Below are 18510 nucleotides of genomic sequence, written 5' to 3'. Positions count from 1 at the left end.
GTGTGTTACCGTTGCTCCGAAATTGAGTAATGTGTAATTATTACAGGAAAATAAGTGTATGATAATTATTCGTACGTTGTAATCAACCCTGAAATGTGCGCACAAAGTAGTTCAGTATATATATATACATTCCCTTCCTTCCTACTACTACTATACAAATAAGCAAGAGGTGAAAAAACATGCCCTTTAACATACATTCACTTAGCAAAGAAAAATATGATCGAAAAATAGGAAAAAATGGTCGTCCAGAAGCCAGATCTGACGGTTAACTTCTTTTATTCAAAAGGGGGGAGAAAGAACCTAATAGTGTACACACACATATATAATGCCTCATAAATAATGTAATAAGTAATAATAAAAGAATGTGTAATAACACATATATATTCTTCTAATTACCTTTATAGAAGAAACATTTGGAATTACTCGATTCAAAGAACGATTTCTACGGACAGTTACCGGGGGGCAGTGTCAAAACTTGGTGTACTAAGCACCAACAAGTAGGAACAGCTAAAAATAATATAGGAGTCCACCAGGGAATGAATGATTATGCCAACAAGATTGTACAAGTCTGGTGTTATGTACATGACATAAGGGAGGTCACCATATCTACTGATGATTGGTGCTATGATTTCTATTATTGGTTGGGAGGTATAGTTTCAAGTAGTCCAAATGCCCAAACTTCATTTCAGACCATTATGAAATCAATTTACCAGGACTTGAGGCATGTAGCCTCGAGGAATATATGCATAAACTTATACCCAAGTATTGACCAAAGCATTTTCGACCAGAGGAAAAGAATGTATGATTGTACCCAGGACTGCGGTATGCTTCTGGCATATACACGTACAGAGGGAAGCACCTGTGATGAAGCATATCACGAACATTTAAAAAAACTGAAGGGGGCATGTGATCCTATAAATACGTATTGTCAAGATAAGAGTAGTGGTAATGATCAATATTGCACCTGGTTTAATAATAAAAAAGGAGATTGTTGTAATGGGAAACTGAAAGAATTGGAATGCACAAGAGTGGAAGATCAGTCTCCCGGTTCTTCCGGAGCAGGTTCCACAGGAACCTGGAAACCCGGATCCTCTGGACCAGGTTCCACTGGAACCTGGAACCCAGGTTCTTCCGGTTCCGGTTCTACGGGAACTTGGAACCCAGGTTCTTCCGGTTCCGGTTCTACGGGAACTTGGAACCCAGGTTCTTCCGGTTCCGGTTCTACGGGAACTTGGAACCCAGGTTCTTCTGGTACCGGTTCCACTGGAACTTGCAATCCAAGTTCCTCGGGGCATGGTTCTGCTTGCGGAGACACTGTCGTAGATGGTGTCTCTGGTGGAGAAGGAAAAGGAGGGAGTGACGGTGGTGGTATTCACAGAAAAGAAGGGGAAGAAGAGTTTGGTGCTAGCAGCATCGCTCCTGCTGCTGTGTCAGGTGCATTAGGAGCAGTAGGACTTCCTGCAACGTTGTTCTTTTTATATAAGGTATGAGTACAATAGTTATTACTACTATGTACTTGAAATATGTATATATACTTATATACATACTCCATATATATATATATATATATATATAAAGTACATATGTATATGTACATATATATGTATATATATAATACACATTCTCCCATTTCTTTCTTTCCAGTACAAGCTGCTACCGTCTTGGTTTGGTAACCAATTTAAAGGAAGGAAAAAAAGAACAACAACATTTGAAAGGGACTTCGAAACATTAACAAACGATGGAACAGACACTTCCACACTATATTCAACAGAGACGTCAACAAACGAATCTACTATATATGATGGGCCAACATCCAGAGGAAGAAGGGAAGGAAGAGCAAATAATGGTAGAAGACCAGAACACAAAAGAAACATTAGTTATCAACGTATGTAGAACACGTCACACATCGTATATATGTAATACACATTCTGGAATGTAACACATTGAATGTAATATTCCCCTCCCCCGAAGGGAAGGGAAGCATAAATAACCACGTACAGTTTATACAGTGTATGAAGAGAAGGATTTTTCCTTTTTCTTTTTTCTTTTTTCTTTTTTCTTTTTTCTTTTTTCTTTTTTCTTTTTTCTTTTTTCTTTTTTCTTTTTTCTTTTTTCTTTTTTCTTTTTTCTTTTTTCTTTTTTTTTTTTTTTTTTTTTCTATTGTATGGAAGTGTTTACATGTTGGTGTGTAATGAATATAAGCCGGGAAAAAAAAAATAATTTTTTTCCCTATTTTATTTTGATTTGTTTGGGATAATTTCTTTTTTTATTGCAGATTAAAAAAAATGCTTATTAATTCTGTTACAAAAATTTTGACTTCATAAATTTTTTTTTACCATTTTTAAATACTCAAATATTTCTTTAAAGAGGTCAGCACCTTCCTTTTTTTTTATGTTCCGCGCCCCTTTCTGGGAGTACTCTTTCTTTATGTGCTTATTCAAACATACAAATGGAAGGAAAAAAAGAAAGAAAGAAAAGGAAAGAAAGAAGGAAGGAATAAAAAAGAAAAGAAAAAAAGAAAAAGGAATAAGAAGGAATAAAAACGAAGAATGGTAATTTTGTTCCTTTCCTTACACTGTATATAAACTGTGGGCACGTGCTGTTATTTATGCTTCCCTTCCGAAGAGGGGGAGAGGGAGCATGACACATTAAATGGTACACATCACATACGTCCATAACGTATATTTCTTCGCTGTGTCCTTTTATTATTTGTCTTTCTAGGTGACTCACTATATAGCGTAAATACTTCTGCCGAATCTGCTGTTGAAGAGCCTACTGTCGAACTACCTACTGTTGAATTGTTCTCTATTGTATATTCCGTAAGGGTATCAAAGTTCCTTCTGCTGACGGATCTTCCCTTTCTTCTGCTCCTGCTAGGGGTGCTGCTTCTTCCTCCTCCAAAGAAGGTGTTGCTCCTTATCCAAGAAGGTAAGAGATCATACTAAGGAGGGAAGGAAGCAGGGTTGTTAGTGGTGGAAGGACGAAGGAGGTGCGGGGGTGCTTGGTGGTAGAATGATGTTGTTAGGGCTGGTAGGTTGAAGGAAGGTAGTTAGGGGTGGAAGGGTGGTAGGTGGGATGTGCTAGGTGGTTGTTAGGAGTGCTAGGGTGGCAGAATGGAAGGTTGTTAGGGGTGAAAGGAAGGATGCATTTTGATAGAAGTATGCTGAGGGGTGCACATTTTGGTGGTAGATGGATCGAAGGAAAGTTGTTAAGGTTGTTAGAAGGAAGGTTGTTAGAGGTGGGTCTAAGGAGGAGGAAGGAAGGAAAGAAGGAGATCTAAGAAGGACAAAAGGAAGATCTAGGGAAGGAGGGAAGGGAAGGGGGTCTAAGGATGAAGGAAACAAGGAATGAAGAATAAGGAAAGAAGGAAAGGAAGGTGTCTATGGAGGAAAGGAAAAGGTCTAAGGAAGGAGGTCTCAGGGACGAGAAGTTATTAGGGGTGGTGGAAGGAAGATTGTTAGGTTAGAGGGAAGGAGGAAGGATGTATGTTGAGGAAAATGTGCAGAGGGGTGCACCTAAAGGAAGGTTGTTCGTGTTGAAGGAAGGAAGTATGCTTCGGGGGGGAATGTGTATCACATGATATAGTTTATTCTATATTTTCCCGTTGCTAAAATGACGAACAAATATTAGTAAATGATGTTATTTATATTTTAAAATGTGCCCAAATAGTTACCTTGTAAAGGAAAAAAAGGATTGTAGGAAGACCTATTAATCCAACTGCGGAAGAGACGATTGCGCCGGCAGCACCCTGTTCTATGTGTGCTGTAGTGTCATGGTGCTCCTTAGAAAGAGCTTTCTCATATTGTGCTGTATATTTTAGAACTAAGTTAGTGATATTGTACCTTGTAACTTTTTCTGAAGTATCCTGTATTACATTAATTGTTAAGGTTAGTGGGTTTTGACCATTGCTTACATCAAATGTTTTTTTGAACCACTCACAATATGTATTTGTTTTGCTCCCACAATCTTTGCGTACATGTTCAAGTGCCGTTTTAGCTGCCTCCAGGTGTTGGTAATAACCTTCGTCACAGGAGTTGTCAACTTTTTGTAGGAGCTTCTTTATACCGTCGTAGTCGAAGGAGAAGTCGAATACTGTTTTCATATGGGGGAAAATGGTTTTGTTAATATTCTTAGCGTCTTTGTACAGAACTGTACAATTATCGTCAACACCAAATTGCTCCAATGAAGCATATATTTTTTCCATAACTTCAAGAAATTTACTACTATTATTTTGAACCTTTTTCCATACTTCATTCCCCAGCCAATAATAAAGAAAATAGCAAATTGAATTATTCAAGCGTTCCTCCGTCTTATTTGCGTCCTCTACTTCGTCCTCTTCGTCTGTTGGGGGGAATCCCGGCAGAGGAGCAGGAGGAGCAGGAGGAGCAGGAGGAGGCGGCGGACCCTCCGGCCCTAATGTCTGAGTGTGGGTTGCTGATGCTTGTGCTTCTTTCATCTTTGAAGATACAAAACATAGGCCCTTCGCAATTTTTTCGGCTTCACTTTTAATTTCAGTACATTTCTCCAGTTCTCCCCTTACTTTCCCTTTTAGCGTTTCCCCCTCATCACCTAAGCGTTGACAGTAATCGACCTTCATGCCGGTTACGCCCCCAGCGATGTTCCCATCGACGGTCTTATAGAAATATGTTTTTGAATGCAGCTTCTCCAAATTCTCTTTCTATAAAGGTGGTGGTTGGTATAGAATGTGTATATATATCTGCTCCCTTTGTGTTCTTACTTTTACTCTTACTTTTATTACATTTTGCAAATAAATTATTATTAGTCCAGGACTTATGTATGCACTTTAAACATCGAAGAGGAAATGTACCCTTAATAATGGTGCGGTTTCTGACATGGTTTATGTGCTTGTGCGTATATGTGTGCTCTTGTATATACACAATAAAAATTTACCTTCAAGATGCACCCACTTCTACATATATATGTACATCTAGAATGTACATACATATATATATATTTTATACAAACGGAACGAGCTTTCAAGGGTATTATTATGGCTGTGAATGCATATTATTACACATTTCTTATTTCTTCCTTAAATAAGTGTACATTATCTTTTATTTCGTGTGACGACAGCACACACATTCGACATATATATAGCTATGTATCAGAATTATTACATGTACATATAATTAAAGCCAAAATATAAGAGAGAGCATACTGGATTAACACAATTAAAAGAGAATGAAGATGTTGAATTCCTTGTGCTCTCCCCTATATGTACTTATTATACTTCTGGAATTCTTATGGAACAATTTAGAACACTATATTACCATTATTAATCCTGCCCTAACCATTGAGATCAGGAGAATGCAACATCCTACAATGGAAGTTTTTACGCATACTCCTTACACATTCTTTATGGTTACTTAAAGTTTTAATTTAAAACTGATCACATACATGTATTATAATTTATATATACAGGGAACATTCTTCCCACCCCAATTGTGCACACTCTTAAATATCTCCTTCATACAAGGTGCGTACACAATATTTTCTTAATTACCTCTCTTTGCATTACATATAATTTTTAAAATATTAATATACTCATGCCCCTTCATCCTACTTCCTTCCTCTATTTTATACGACTAAAAAATATAGGAGGCTCAAGAGTGTTTAAAGAATTAAAAAGATCGAACTAAGCACGTAGAGCTAACAACTATGCCACAATTTCATTAATTCAAGGCTATTAAATTTTAAATGTGTTTATAAGAATATAACGAATAGTTTAAGTTGCTTATGATTTAAGGTTTACGGTTCATGTTTAAGCGTTCAGGGTACCGGATTCAGTGCTTAGTGTTCAGGGTTTAGGGTTCGTTCATTAGAGTTCAGAGTTTTGGGCTTATGGTTTATTTCTCCGGACTTACGGTTTATGGTCTAGACTTTAGGTGTTAGACTTCAGGGTCTAAAGATCAGGGCTTAGGGTTCAGGGTTTAGGGGTTTAAGGGCTAGGGGCTTAGGGTTCGTGCCTTTTAGTGTTTTGCATTCAGAGTTTAAGGTTTAGGATTAAGGGCTTAGCGTTCAGGTTTTAGGGTCCCGTATTTAGGGTACAGGTTTTAATTTTTAGACTTTAAGGATTAGGGTTCCGCGTTTAGATTTCAGGGTTTAGGATTCAGGTTTTAGGATTCAGGGTTTAGGTTTCAGGGTTTAGTTTTGAGGGTTTTAGAGTTTATATTTTAGGTTTCAGTATTTATACCTCATTGTTTAGCGCTATGCTTTGAGGATTTAGGCTTTGGAGCTCCATGTTTCATCGTTTAGTGCTGAGGGTTTAGGGTTCAGTCTTTAGGATTCAGGGATTAGAGTTCGGGGATTAGGGTTCAGGGTTTAGAGTTCAGGATTTAGGGTTCTTTTTTTAGAGTTCAGTGTTTTGGGCTTAAGGTTTATTTCTCCGGATTTAGGGTTTATTGTTTAGACTTTAGGTTTTATACATCAGGGGTTAATGATCGGGCTTCAGAATTTAGGGCTCAGCGATTAGGATTCAGCGTTTAGGGTTTCAGGGTTTAGGATTCAGAGTTTAGAGATAATTCTTTAGGATTTAGTATTTAGGGTCAGGAGGCACAGCAATCGGACTTCAGATTCATGGCTTTAGGGTTCAGGTTTTACGTTTCAGGGTTTATGGTTCAGCGTTCGGGGTTTAGTATTTAGCATCTAGTGTTTAGATTTTAGCGTCTAGGGTTCAGGGTCTAGAGTTTGAGAATCAGGATTTGGGGTTCGGGTTTTTAGGGATTCAGGTATAGGTGTTTAGGTTTTCATCGTTTAGTCTTCATAATTCGGGGATTAATGTTTTATGTTTTAGGATTCAAACTATAGTCTTCGACTTACTAAAAAATAATGGTCTATCTAGGACACTCGTAATCAATCGGAATAGTAAACACTAAGTCCCTATACCCTGAACCATAAACCCTAAATCCGGAACCCAAAACACTGAACCTTGAAATCCAAAACCCTATACCCTGAAACCTGAACCCTAAACCCTAAACCCTAAACTCTGAGACCCGAAACCCTTAGAACCTATACCTTTAGAACTTAAAGCCTTAGAGTCTAAACCCTTAGAACTTAAAGCCTAAACCCATAGAGCTGTATTAAATTTCTTGAACTTCCTTGGGTATTCGAAAAAGTACTCTACTTCTTGAACTCCTTTAGTCATATAAATCAGGAAGAATGTAAAAGATGGAGCATATTTTTGTGTAAAATATAATATGCATTGAAAAGAAGAAAAAGGTTGATACTTAAGTAATATGTGTGGCAGGTGGTCTTTATAAGAAAGCTATTTATAATGTAATTACCAAAGAAAAGAAAGGAACGATGTACATAAAGGTGTGAAATATATAATGTGAATTTAGGGAAAGGGAACTCCGTTAAATGGTCTATTATAATGTAAATTTTGTATGGTCTACTTAAAATAATCTTGTATCATATATGGAAGAAGAAAGGAAAAAACTGAGGAAGGAGCGAAGGAAAGGAAAAGAAATTTTCTACTAAGCAATTGTAGAGTGAAAGGGGGAAGGGAGTAGTGTATTGCCTCTATAGGAACTTTATTTGCACTAAAAGTTCTTAATAAACCATTAAAAAAGGGGAAAATAGCATTTATTAATAATATATGCGGAAGAATTTTAGTTCAAAAGGAAGGAAGTTTGGGTTCTTTTATGTGTACAATAGAAATTTGTTATAAATAATAGTAGAATATTACAAATAATCACATACACATCAATAGTGCAGTGAATGGTGTAGGAGATGTATACGAAGAGATATATACCCCCATTATTTCGTTACTTCCTGACACCGTTTTTCTTATCTCTGTGCTGTTTATATTTATATGTGATAATGTTGATACACACGTGTATTTAATGTGTTATAGTTTCTTTAAGATTTGAACAATGTGCATTATTTTAATGAAAAATAAGAAAATTAACAAGCACTCCTGCATAATCACAAGGAAGAGAAATAGTAATATATTTATACATACTTACTTCATTATTATTAATGTATGAATACAATGTGCATAAATAACATTTCATAACATAAATTCCATTATATACCTATACAAAAGTATGCACATTAAAGTTGAAAATGGAAGAACTACAGGAAGATGCAGGACCGCAAGTATTAGGGGTCCGTATATTTTCCTTTTTTCAAAATATGTGCACATACATATTATTTATACTATATTCCGTGTGAAGTATAATGAACATAGAAGAAAGGAATACATACATAGGAATACATTTTTCCATAATTACACTTGTAGAGAACGCAAGTAGAACAATTACCATCAAATGTACGATACTACGGTAGATTCAAAGGTAACAGGGGCACTTGTGAATCTGACGGATGGCCACAACAAATGAAGCAGAAATGGGGGTCAGAGCCGAGTATTAAGGAACATGAGGACAAAATTATAAAGGGGTTATGTTATGTTCAAAGTATGAAGAGCAGTAAGGACGCTAGCAAATTCTGCGATTTCTTCTATTTCTGGTTGGGCGAGATGTTCTGGAATAGCTCAAATAAAGCATCATTCGAAAGAATTATGCAAAAAATTAAAGAAGCCGTGAAGGTTAGTCAAAGTTATCATGGGTGCAATTTTGAGCCTCCTGTTAATCATGGACAATATTTCACAGAATGGAAAAGAGTGTATGATCTTTCCGTAGACTGCAGCCGTATGCAGGGTGGGTTGTATGAATCTACGGCCCTTTTTACTGAGGTCTACTACAACCATCTGGAGGAAGCTGTTAAAGCATATAATACAGTCTGCACAAATGATACAAGGGAGGATGAGGCACCCTGTAAAAGAATTGAAGCTGCACTTGGAAAAAATGAACACGGGAAAGTGCTGCAATTAGAGTCTGAAACGGAAACAGTTTCAAAGGAATTGGCACAGTCCTTACATAGGAGGCAATATCAAGGCGAAAAACTTTCGGTTGGTACTACAATATACAAGAATGTATGCTTCGGATTTAGTACTACTTCTACAGGGGATTTAACATGTTCCACCACGGAGGAGCAGCGTAGAGGTGAAGCACAAGGACGAGACAGTGGAGAACGTCACCACGAACGGAGTCATAGGGATCCTGTTCCTGCCATTACCCAGGTCAGTACAATAACAACAACAGAAATAATAGATGTTTAATCCCCTTCTTTTTCTTTTTCGGAATGAATATGCACACATACATATATTGTGTTCACGGAATATTTAGTGGGTCTAAGGAGCGAAGGAAGATTGTTTAGGGGTGGAAGGAAGATTGTTAGGGGTGGAGTGAAGTTTGTTAGGAGTCTAAGGAAGTGAAGGAGGGCCTAAGTAAAGAAGTTGGTCTAAGGAGCTGGAAGGAAGGGTTGTTAGGGGTGGTAGGTGGAGGGAAGGAACATTTTTAGGGGTGCTATAGTGGAAGGAAGGATGGCTGTTAAGGGTGGAAGGAAGGGAGGTCTAGGGAAGAAGGAAAGGGGTGAATCGAAGTTGGAAGTAAAGGACGTCTAAGTAAGGAAGGACGGAAAGTGTTCTAAAGGGAAGGAAAGCGTTCGAAGGAATGGATTTAATGAGGAGGAAGGAAGGAAGGATGGGTCTAAGGAGGAAGTGTAAAGAAGGGGGATCTAAGGAAGGAATAATGGTAAGGTTGTTAGGGTGGTGGTAGAGTAGTAGGTGGGTTGTTAGGGGTTGTAGGTGGAAGGAAAGTTGTTAGGTGGTAGTGTGGTAAGAAGATGATGTTAGGTGGTAGGTGGAAGGAAGGGTTAAGGGCGTTAGAATGAAAGGTTAAGGGTTTTGGAGTAGGGTCCGGGTATTAGAATGAAGGTTCAGTGTATGGGAGTAGGGTTGAGGGTTGTTAGAGTGAAGGCTCAGGGTATAGGAGTCGGTTTTCGGTTTTAGGTTTGAAGAATATGATCTGGTGTTTTAAAAGAAGAAGGGGGTGTGTTTGGTTTAGGGGAAAAACTCCTCGCAGACAGACGATTACGTCGGATTAATTAGAGGAGGCGTAGCCTAAGGGGAAGAACTCTTCGTAGATAGGACAACCCGATAAGGTTTTCAACCGGACAAGGGGGGGAAGGAAACCGGACGAGGGTGTCCAACGGGACAAGGGGGAAAACCGGATAGCTGGTCAAAGCGGACTAGGGGGAGAGTGGACAAGGGGGAACTGGATAAAGGGTAACCGGACAAGGGGGGAAAGGAAACCGGACAATGGGACAAACGTGAAGGGTGCATAAAAAAGAAGATAGGGAAAAAATATTAAAAAGGCAAGAAGAGAAAGTAAATTTAAAAGGGGGGAAAAGGGATACGTTCAAGCACATAAAAATGCTTATATATGTACACATTCTGCTCAATTCCATTTTTATAGGAAGGGGACCCATATTTGAGTGGACTACCCTCAAGAAAAGTGTACGATGAGTATGACACTAACGCAATGGTGTACATGGAACATGAGGGTGTTCCTACCATAAGGAGTGATCTGAAGAATGAAGTACAAAAATATAGAGGGGTGAGTGAGTGCATGGATGACATTGCAGGTGCGTGGTATTATATGAAGGAAATGATAACGCAAAAGAAGTCATTCTATACAAATCGTTGCGAGTATTTTTATTATTGGTTAGGGGACAAAGTAGGGAGAAAACTGAAGAAAATTAATGAATTCCAGGATGTTATGCACAAAATTTATGAAAAATTACCGAAGGAGAAAAATGCAAGGGAGTGCAGAAATCTGTACGATAAGATCAGCAGAGAGCACTTCTTGCAAATGAAAAAAATATACGACCATTCCAGGGACTACACAACTATAAAGGACAAACTGCAGCAGAATGGATACCGTTGTACTAAGAAATTTGAACAATACCTACAAGATATTTTTTCAACTTATGATAATGTGCAAAAGGAATGTAATGGTAAGGAGAATGACTATTGCAAAACATTTGAACAGAAATATGGGCCACAGTGTGATCGGAAGTTAGCAAAATTATCATGTTCAGCAGGAATGAATGCAACAGCTGCTGCTGTTTCTTCCATACTAGGAATAGTCGGATTACCACTAACCACCTTTTTTTTATATAAGGTAATTACCACTATGATATACTTAAAAGTATATAATAATAGCATTCTATGAATATATACCCTTTTTTCTTTTAAAAGAATAAATATAGGATGAGATCCATTATACACATATAGTTCACATTCCTTCCTGTTCTTCCTTTCCTTCTTTATACCCCTTTTATTTTTAGTATGATCTTCTACCCTCCTGGATCAGTAACTACTTTCCGAACAATAGAAACAAAAGAAGAAGAGCAAAAGCAACATCAATGGGACGACACCACATTGACGACAACGACACATTTACTGAAACTTCTTCTACAGATATGACGACAGTAGCCTCAACAACAGATGATTCTATCATATATAATAGTAGACCACGACCAGCATCTACCAGAAGGGGAATGGGAGAAAATAATAATAGACATGGAAGAAATATTGGTTATGGTAGAATGTAATGCATCATTGCATGAATCCTTCCACGGAGGGAGGTATAAGTAATCGGGCACAGTTTATACAGTGTGTAAAGAGCAGAATGACATTTTTGTTTTTCTTATTATTCTTTTTTTTTAAATTTGTGTTGTACTAAGCTGTTCACTTTCATGTGTAATTTTTATAGGCTGAGAAAAGAAAAAAAATTTACTTCCTCACTTTATTTTGACTTGTTTGGTAAAATGTTTTTTCTATTGAAGATTCAAAATGTTCATTTATTTTTTTGTTTACAAGTTTCTATCTTTGTAACTTTTTTCAGTTCAAAAGAATAATTTCTTTTTTCCTAATTATAATTTATGGACATTTGAAAAGCGTGTTTCAAATTGTGCGCGGATTCGCGATGGTTCTCGGGGAGGTTCCCACGAAGGAAGTTCGCCCACCCTCCTTCTTTTATGCTATACACATCTTTTAGATGTGCAGTTCACATATAAAATGCAAAATTACACAATGTCCTTCACAGAAGAGAAAGGGAAAGCTTCACCCTTTCCTTGTGTGTTTATTGTAATTTAGGTATAATATTGGTCAAAAAGAAATTCCAAAAAAAAAAAGAATGCCCTAATATAAATTTTGTCACAAAAGGGAAGGAACCATTGTTTTTGTGCTCGCACCGAATTTTTTACAACTGTTGAACTGTACCGCATATTTTTTTTTTTTGCAAAAACACACACACGGAAAAAAAAAAAAAAAAGAAGGACGAGTGTATAAATCTCGCAGATGCAAAGAAATTTTTAATGGACTCTTTATATATGTAAGAATAGAAAAAAAAGGGGATGAGGAAATATTATTCTTGCGGAATAGAAATACCTAACAAGCAGCAAAAATGAGGCACCAGAGATGAGTATTTATATATAAGGACATGTGCGCATATATTGCTTTATGAAGTGCCGAACACAACAATTTTGAAATAAATTTTAGAATCATTCTCTATATTTTTTCTCTATGGATATATATTAAGTACAGAATAACTGATGAGCACATAAAGGTAAGAAGGGAAGCAAAAACGCAATAAAGAGTAGCTAAATATACTGAGTGAAAAAACTTTAATAGTGAATTTAAATACATGTAGAATATTTCCATAGTCTAAATAACATAGTTAAAATTTTTTATTTTTAAAGAAATATTTTTAAAAAGGAAAGAATAGATGAAAATAATAAGGAATCGTGTAAGAATAAAGGGGCGCACATAAAATATAATAAATTAGAGAAAAAGCAAAAAAAGGAAGAAATTAAGTAAGAGGCATACCACAGCACCATTCTTCCGAACTTACCACCCCACCTTCTTCTTCTTCCTTTCCTTTGTGTATTCAATAAAGAATATATTCACATATGAATAATACATATATTTGAGTAGTATGGGTTTACAATGAATTATACCTCAGAAGAGAAAAAAGGAAGAAGTACTTAAAGTAAGGAATAAGGAATTTCCTACGTAATCATGAGTAGGTATAAATAAAGAAGAACAGACAAATAATTAAGGAATGAGCACTTTAAAGGAAAATGTATACCAAGGAGTACGCACATATTAATGTAAAGTTCCTATAAGTCAAAATATTACACCAGCAAGAAGGATGGAAATGTCAGAATTGGTAAGGAGAAAAAAAGTGTGAATACAACTTTTTCAATATTGTACCTCGAATTTATATGTAAGCTACACGTGGCTCATGTATATCATTTTTCACATACGCAGGAGAAATGTTTAAAGGGGAAGAGTGTAGAATCCCGATACAAGGAACTCAGGGGAGTAGCAGAAGGAATGGAAAGTAAATGTGACGGTAATTATGACACAGTGAAAAGTGGCCTAGGAAGTCTATCCAGTAAGTATAAAGAACTGAAAGGTGAAGAGGAGAAAATTGCAAATGTTTGGTGTCATATAAATAAGAAGGGCACCGCGACAGAAAGATTATTATACTGCCAGTACCTATATTGGTGGTTAGGGGAGTTGGTATTGGCACTGTACGGAGGACAGGGTGCTGAATTCCCTGATATTATGAAGGAAATTTCAAATAAATTGCCCAAGGTGTGGATAATGGAGAACCAACGACCGTGTCCATCTCTATATCCTGAAATAACAGAGGAAGTATTCCCAAGTATGAAAGAATTATACGACTGTACCCAGGACTATAGCTATATACAGATGAACTATAATGCTACAAGTACGGAGTGTCTAAGAAACTACAAGGAGTACCTAGAAAGGGCACATAGTACTTATACGGGAACGGAAGATAGATGTTTAAGGCCGAATATAGGTGATACGGATTTCTGTAGACAGTGGAAGGGACGATGGAATAAGAGGGTGATGCGAAATATAGACAAACTGGGCACCTTGCGGAATAAAGTGAATCAAAGACTACAGAGTGAACAACAGAGGGAACAGCAGCAACAACAACAACAGCAACAACAACAGCAACAACAACAGCAACAACAACAGCAACAGCAACCTCAACCTCCCCAATTACCATTCCCTGCGGGTGGACCACCAGCAAGTAGAGGACCTCAACAAGAAACTCCTCCTGCGGAAGGAACATCCGGAGCCACCACTGGTGTATTAGCAGGTAAGTATATATAAAACCAGGGAAGAAGGGGCCGCACAAAGATTTAGCAACACCCACGCGGTGTGAACACATCCCATCCTAGGTTGGTAGTATGTTATTCATTATACTTTACACATATTCCTAACTACCCGCTTTTTTCTTTCAGTAGATGATAGGGGTCCACAAGGTCATAGGGGTGAATCAGGATCACTAGGTGATAAGGGTCCAACCGGCCCTGTAGGTCCACAGAATCCACAGGTGAAGGGGGACGTAGATGTAACATTACCTAAGGCGGAAGGTGACATCAAAGGTCCAGAAGTGGATATAAAAGGCCCGAAGGTGGATGTAGATGGGCCAGGTCCCGCAGTGAGTACAGTGGAAGGTGGTGCTTCACCACCATCTCCGCTTTCCGTGACCACTATTATACCATCTGCGGCTGCAGCAGTAGCACTTCCTCTAACTGCCCTCCTTTTATATAAGGTATTATGTGCGTACGCACATATATACTATAATAAAACAATGAACAGAAACATTTACTTATGTTCATTGTTTCGTCCTACAGTACCGTAACTTCCTTTTCTGTTGTATAAACAGCAAATGCACAACGTACAAGATAATATATGCGCTGCGCCCCTTTGCACCATCCCATCTTTTCTTTTCTTTCTTCCTTCCCATTATATTAGTATACTTCACTATTCTCTAAGAGGAATAACACTTCTGAAGAGCCAAGGAAAAGAAGATCCGTGGAACGGCATTTTAACAAATCTTCAGATGACGACGACGACGACGATTCTATGGAATATGCAACAACAGACGCAACAGAAGGGGACTCAACATTAGAGGACTCTACATTTGACTCAACAGAAACTTCAACAGAAGAGTCTACAGTGGAAGATTCAGTAGAATATTCTAACACGGAATACTCTGCTCCATACACTATTACCACACGACCATCTACCGACGGAAGAGGAAGAGCAAATACACGGGGTCGCAGGAATATAAGGTATCACCCCACATAATATTCCCCTCCCCACGAAGCAGTAAATAGAATCTATTCTTCCTTCCCCCTTTTTTTATAGAGTGTACTTGCCTCATTCTTCTTTTAAAATTTTACAGATGGTAGACTTAATTTTTTTGTTTCTTTTCTTTTTTTTTTCAATATTGTTTCTTTTTAAAATTTTTTTACTTCTTCCTTTTTTTTTTGCCTTCAAAACTTTAATTTCTTTTTTCTTGCACCAGCAATTTCATTGATGGCTTTTTTTTTTTTTTTTTTTTTTTCGTTTGATTAATTTCTTTTTTTTTTTTTGAGGGAAATTCACAGATTATTTAAGTTTTTTTTTCTTTTCTTTCCCTGAGGAATGGGGTAATACATTATCCCTTATACATACATTTGCACGCATCCCAAATCATATTAATATGTGCACATATAATTAAAAGTGTAATATATATATATTCATTTCGAATAGAAAAAAAAACGAAGGAAGAAAAGGAAGGAAAGAAGGAAAAGGAAGAAAAAAAAAGAGGAGAAGGAAATTATTATTACTATTGAATGATCATAAAAAGTAAGTAAGGAAGGAATAAGAAGGAAGGGGAAAAAAAAAAGGAAAAAAGTTTATAAAAATAAAAAAAAAAAAGAGGGGTCCTTCCGTTCCTGCACTGCATGAATTTCCCGGATTCTTATGGGCCCCCCCCGAAAGGGAAGTTCCCATTCAGGTGTTCTACATGCTCTGATAGCTTATATTTCGGTGACCTTGCCTTCCATGTTGTAGCTTTTGCTTTTGTTGTGGCTGACTTCTATTATTACTTGTTCCTGCTCCTGTTCTTCTTTGTGTGGGTGATGTTGATCGCCGTCCATTATATACAGTAGATCCATCTGTGAAATCTGCTATGGTTGAATCTGCTGTGGAGACGTCCGCTGCGGAGTCGAATGTGGAGTCCGTGGTTGTTGAATTGTTGTTCGTGAATGTGTCCCAGTTCTTTGCAGCGGATCTTTTTTTTCTGCTTCTATTACTGCTGTTCCTGCTGTTGATGTTATTGTTCCTTCCTCCCCCCAAAAAGTTGTCCTTTATCCAAGAAGGTAGAAGATTATGCTAAGAAAAGGGGTACGTGAAGGGAAGGAGGTGGTGTTGCAAATGTTAAGGGGTACAAATATATATATAGAGAGACACATACATATATATATACGTACATATATAGTTATATATACACATACATATATATACATGTATACATACATATATATATATATATATATATATATATATATATATATATATATATATATATATATATATATATATATAATTACATATGTCCATATATATATATGTACATATGTGTATATTTTTATTAAGATCATTACTTTATATAAAAAAAAAGCAGCCGTTGGTAGTGCTCCTATTCCCAATATGGAAGAAACAGCAGTGGCGGACGCACTTATTCCTGCTGAACATGATAATTTTGCAAACTCCCTACTACAGTATGGCCCATATGTACTTTCAAAATTTTGGCAGTAGTCATCACTCTGTTTATTCTGACATTTCTGATGTACGTTATTATAAGTTTTAAAGATGTCATCCATATATTTTTTCAGTTTCTCAGTACAACGGTATCCATTCAGCTGTAGTTTGTTCATTATAGTTGGGTAGTCTTGAGTGTGATCAAACATTATTTTTATTTTTTCAAACTGCTCTTTAGTAATAGTGGGGTACGGATCTGTACACTTCAGCTTATCGCTCATTTCCGGTAATTTACCATAGACCATGCCTATGACTCCATGGAATTCAGTGGCGTCGCTTACTTTTCCCCACATTTGGTCCCCTAGCCAGTAATAAAAAAAATTACAACGCTCCTGATAGAACGGATCATTTTTCGGCATCATTGTGGTTATGTAGTACCACGCTGAGGCAATTTGATCTATGCAACCACTTATACTGCCATATGTCCCTACTATACTCTGCAGTTTACTCCTTATTGTGGTGACATCCCCATATTCCTTGTATAGGTCGAAGCTAGTGTCAAGGTCCTCGTACGTTGCACTTGAAGGTAAACCACTCAAATACGGATCCTACAAAAATGTAATTAGTAGAATATACACATATATGACCAAAGGAGTACTCTTTTTAGTTTTAACCCTTCCCTCCTTAGAACTCTTTTCTTCCTCCTCCTTAGACCACATCCTTCCCTTCTTCCTCTTTAGACGTCCGTTTTCTTTCCTTTTTAGATCCCTTTCGTTCCACCTACTATCTACCTAACAACCCACCTACCACACACCTAACAACCCACCTACCACACACCTAACAACCCACCTACCACACACCTAACAACCCACCTACCACACACCTAACAACCCACCTACCACACACCTAACAACCCACCTACCACACACCTAACAACCCACCTACCACCCCTAACAACCCACCTAACAAACTTCCTTCCATCCACCATCCTAGCAAGCTTCCTACCACCCACCTAACAACCTTCCTTCCACCACCACCACTGCTCTTTCTTCTATATTTGGCACATTAGCATTTACAGCATTTCCTTTCCTTTTATATAAAGTAAGTAATAGTAGCAATAAAAAAAAAAAAAAAAAACTAAATTATCAACAGTATAACAAATATACACTCCTTAGACCCTCCTTTCCTTTCTTCCTTAGACCCCTTCCTTCCACCTTAGACCCTCCTTTCCTTCGCTCATTGTGCATATTAACATAGTATCATGAACACAATATATATGTGTGTGTGCGTATATATTTATTCACTCTAAATAAGGAAGAAGGAGGGGGGCGGGATTAAATTTATACTACTATTATTATTGTTATTTTTGCTCTACTGACCTCGATATGGGTAGAATGAGGAGGAGGAACTTGAGAACCCTGTAGGTGACCTACTCTACTTGGAGCATCTGCACTGTCACGGTGTTCCTCGGTAGTGGAACATTTTAAATCCCCTGTAGAAGTAGTACTAAATCCGAAGCATACATTCTTGTATATTGTAGTACCAACCGAAAGTTTTTCGCCTTGAGATTGCGCCCCACGTACGGACTGTGCTCTTTCCTTTGAAACTGTTTCCGTTTCAGACTCTAATTGTAGCACTTTCCCGTGTTCATTTTTTCCAAGTGCAGCTTCAATTTTTTTACAGTATGCATCATCCTCCATTGTACCATTTGTGCAGACTGCATTATAAGCTTTAACAGCTTCCTGTAGGTGTTTATAATAGTCCTGAGTACAGAGGGCGTTAGGGTCTCCCAATACATCCTGCATAGTAACGCAGTCTACGGAAAGGTCATATACTCCTTTCCATTTTTTGATATATTCCCTGTGATTCTTGTGGTCCTTAAAGCTACACTTATGATGTTCATTAGTGGACTCTAATGTAGTTCTAATCAATTCAATAGCTTTATTGAATGATGTATCTTCCTCAAATTTACTTGATAACATTTCTCCTACCCAGAAATAGAAGAA

General features: G+C 37.4%; 1 protein-coding gene across 1 annotated transcript; it reads left to right on the top strand.

Annotated features, from left to right (window-relative positions):
* Window positions 1-8088: 8088 nt before the first annotated feature.
* PCOAH_00026360 (Kir-like protein) lies at window positions 8089-9142 on the top strand (the record flags this gene model as incomplete). The annotated part of the gene is made up of 2 exons (XM_020059441.1): window positions 8089-8121; window positions 8264-9142. The coding sequence occupies 2 exons, from the start codon at window positions 8089-8091 to the stop codon at window positions 9140-9142; spliced, it is 912 nt and encodes a 303-aa protein (XP_019914872.1).
* Between the last annotated feature and the right edge of the window lie 9368 nt (window positions 9143-18510).

The sequence above is a fragment of the Plasmodium coatneyi genome, chromosome 9, assembly GCF_001680005.1.
Source record: "Plasmodium coatneyi strain Hackeri chromosome 9, complete sequence".
NCBI classification, from domain to species: Eukaryota; Apicomplexa; class Aconoidasida; order Haemosporida; family Plasmodiidae; genus Plasmodium; species Plasmodium coatneyi.
This window is presented reverse-complemented; position numbering and strand designations above follow the sequence as displayed.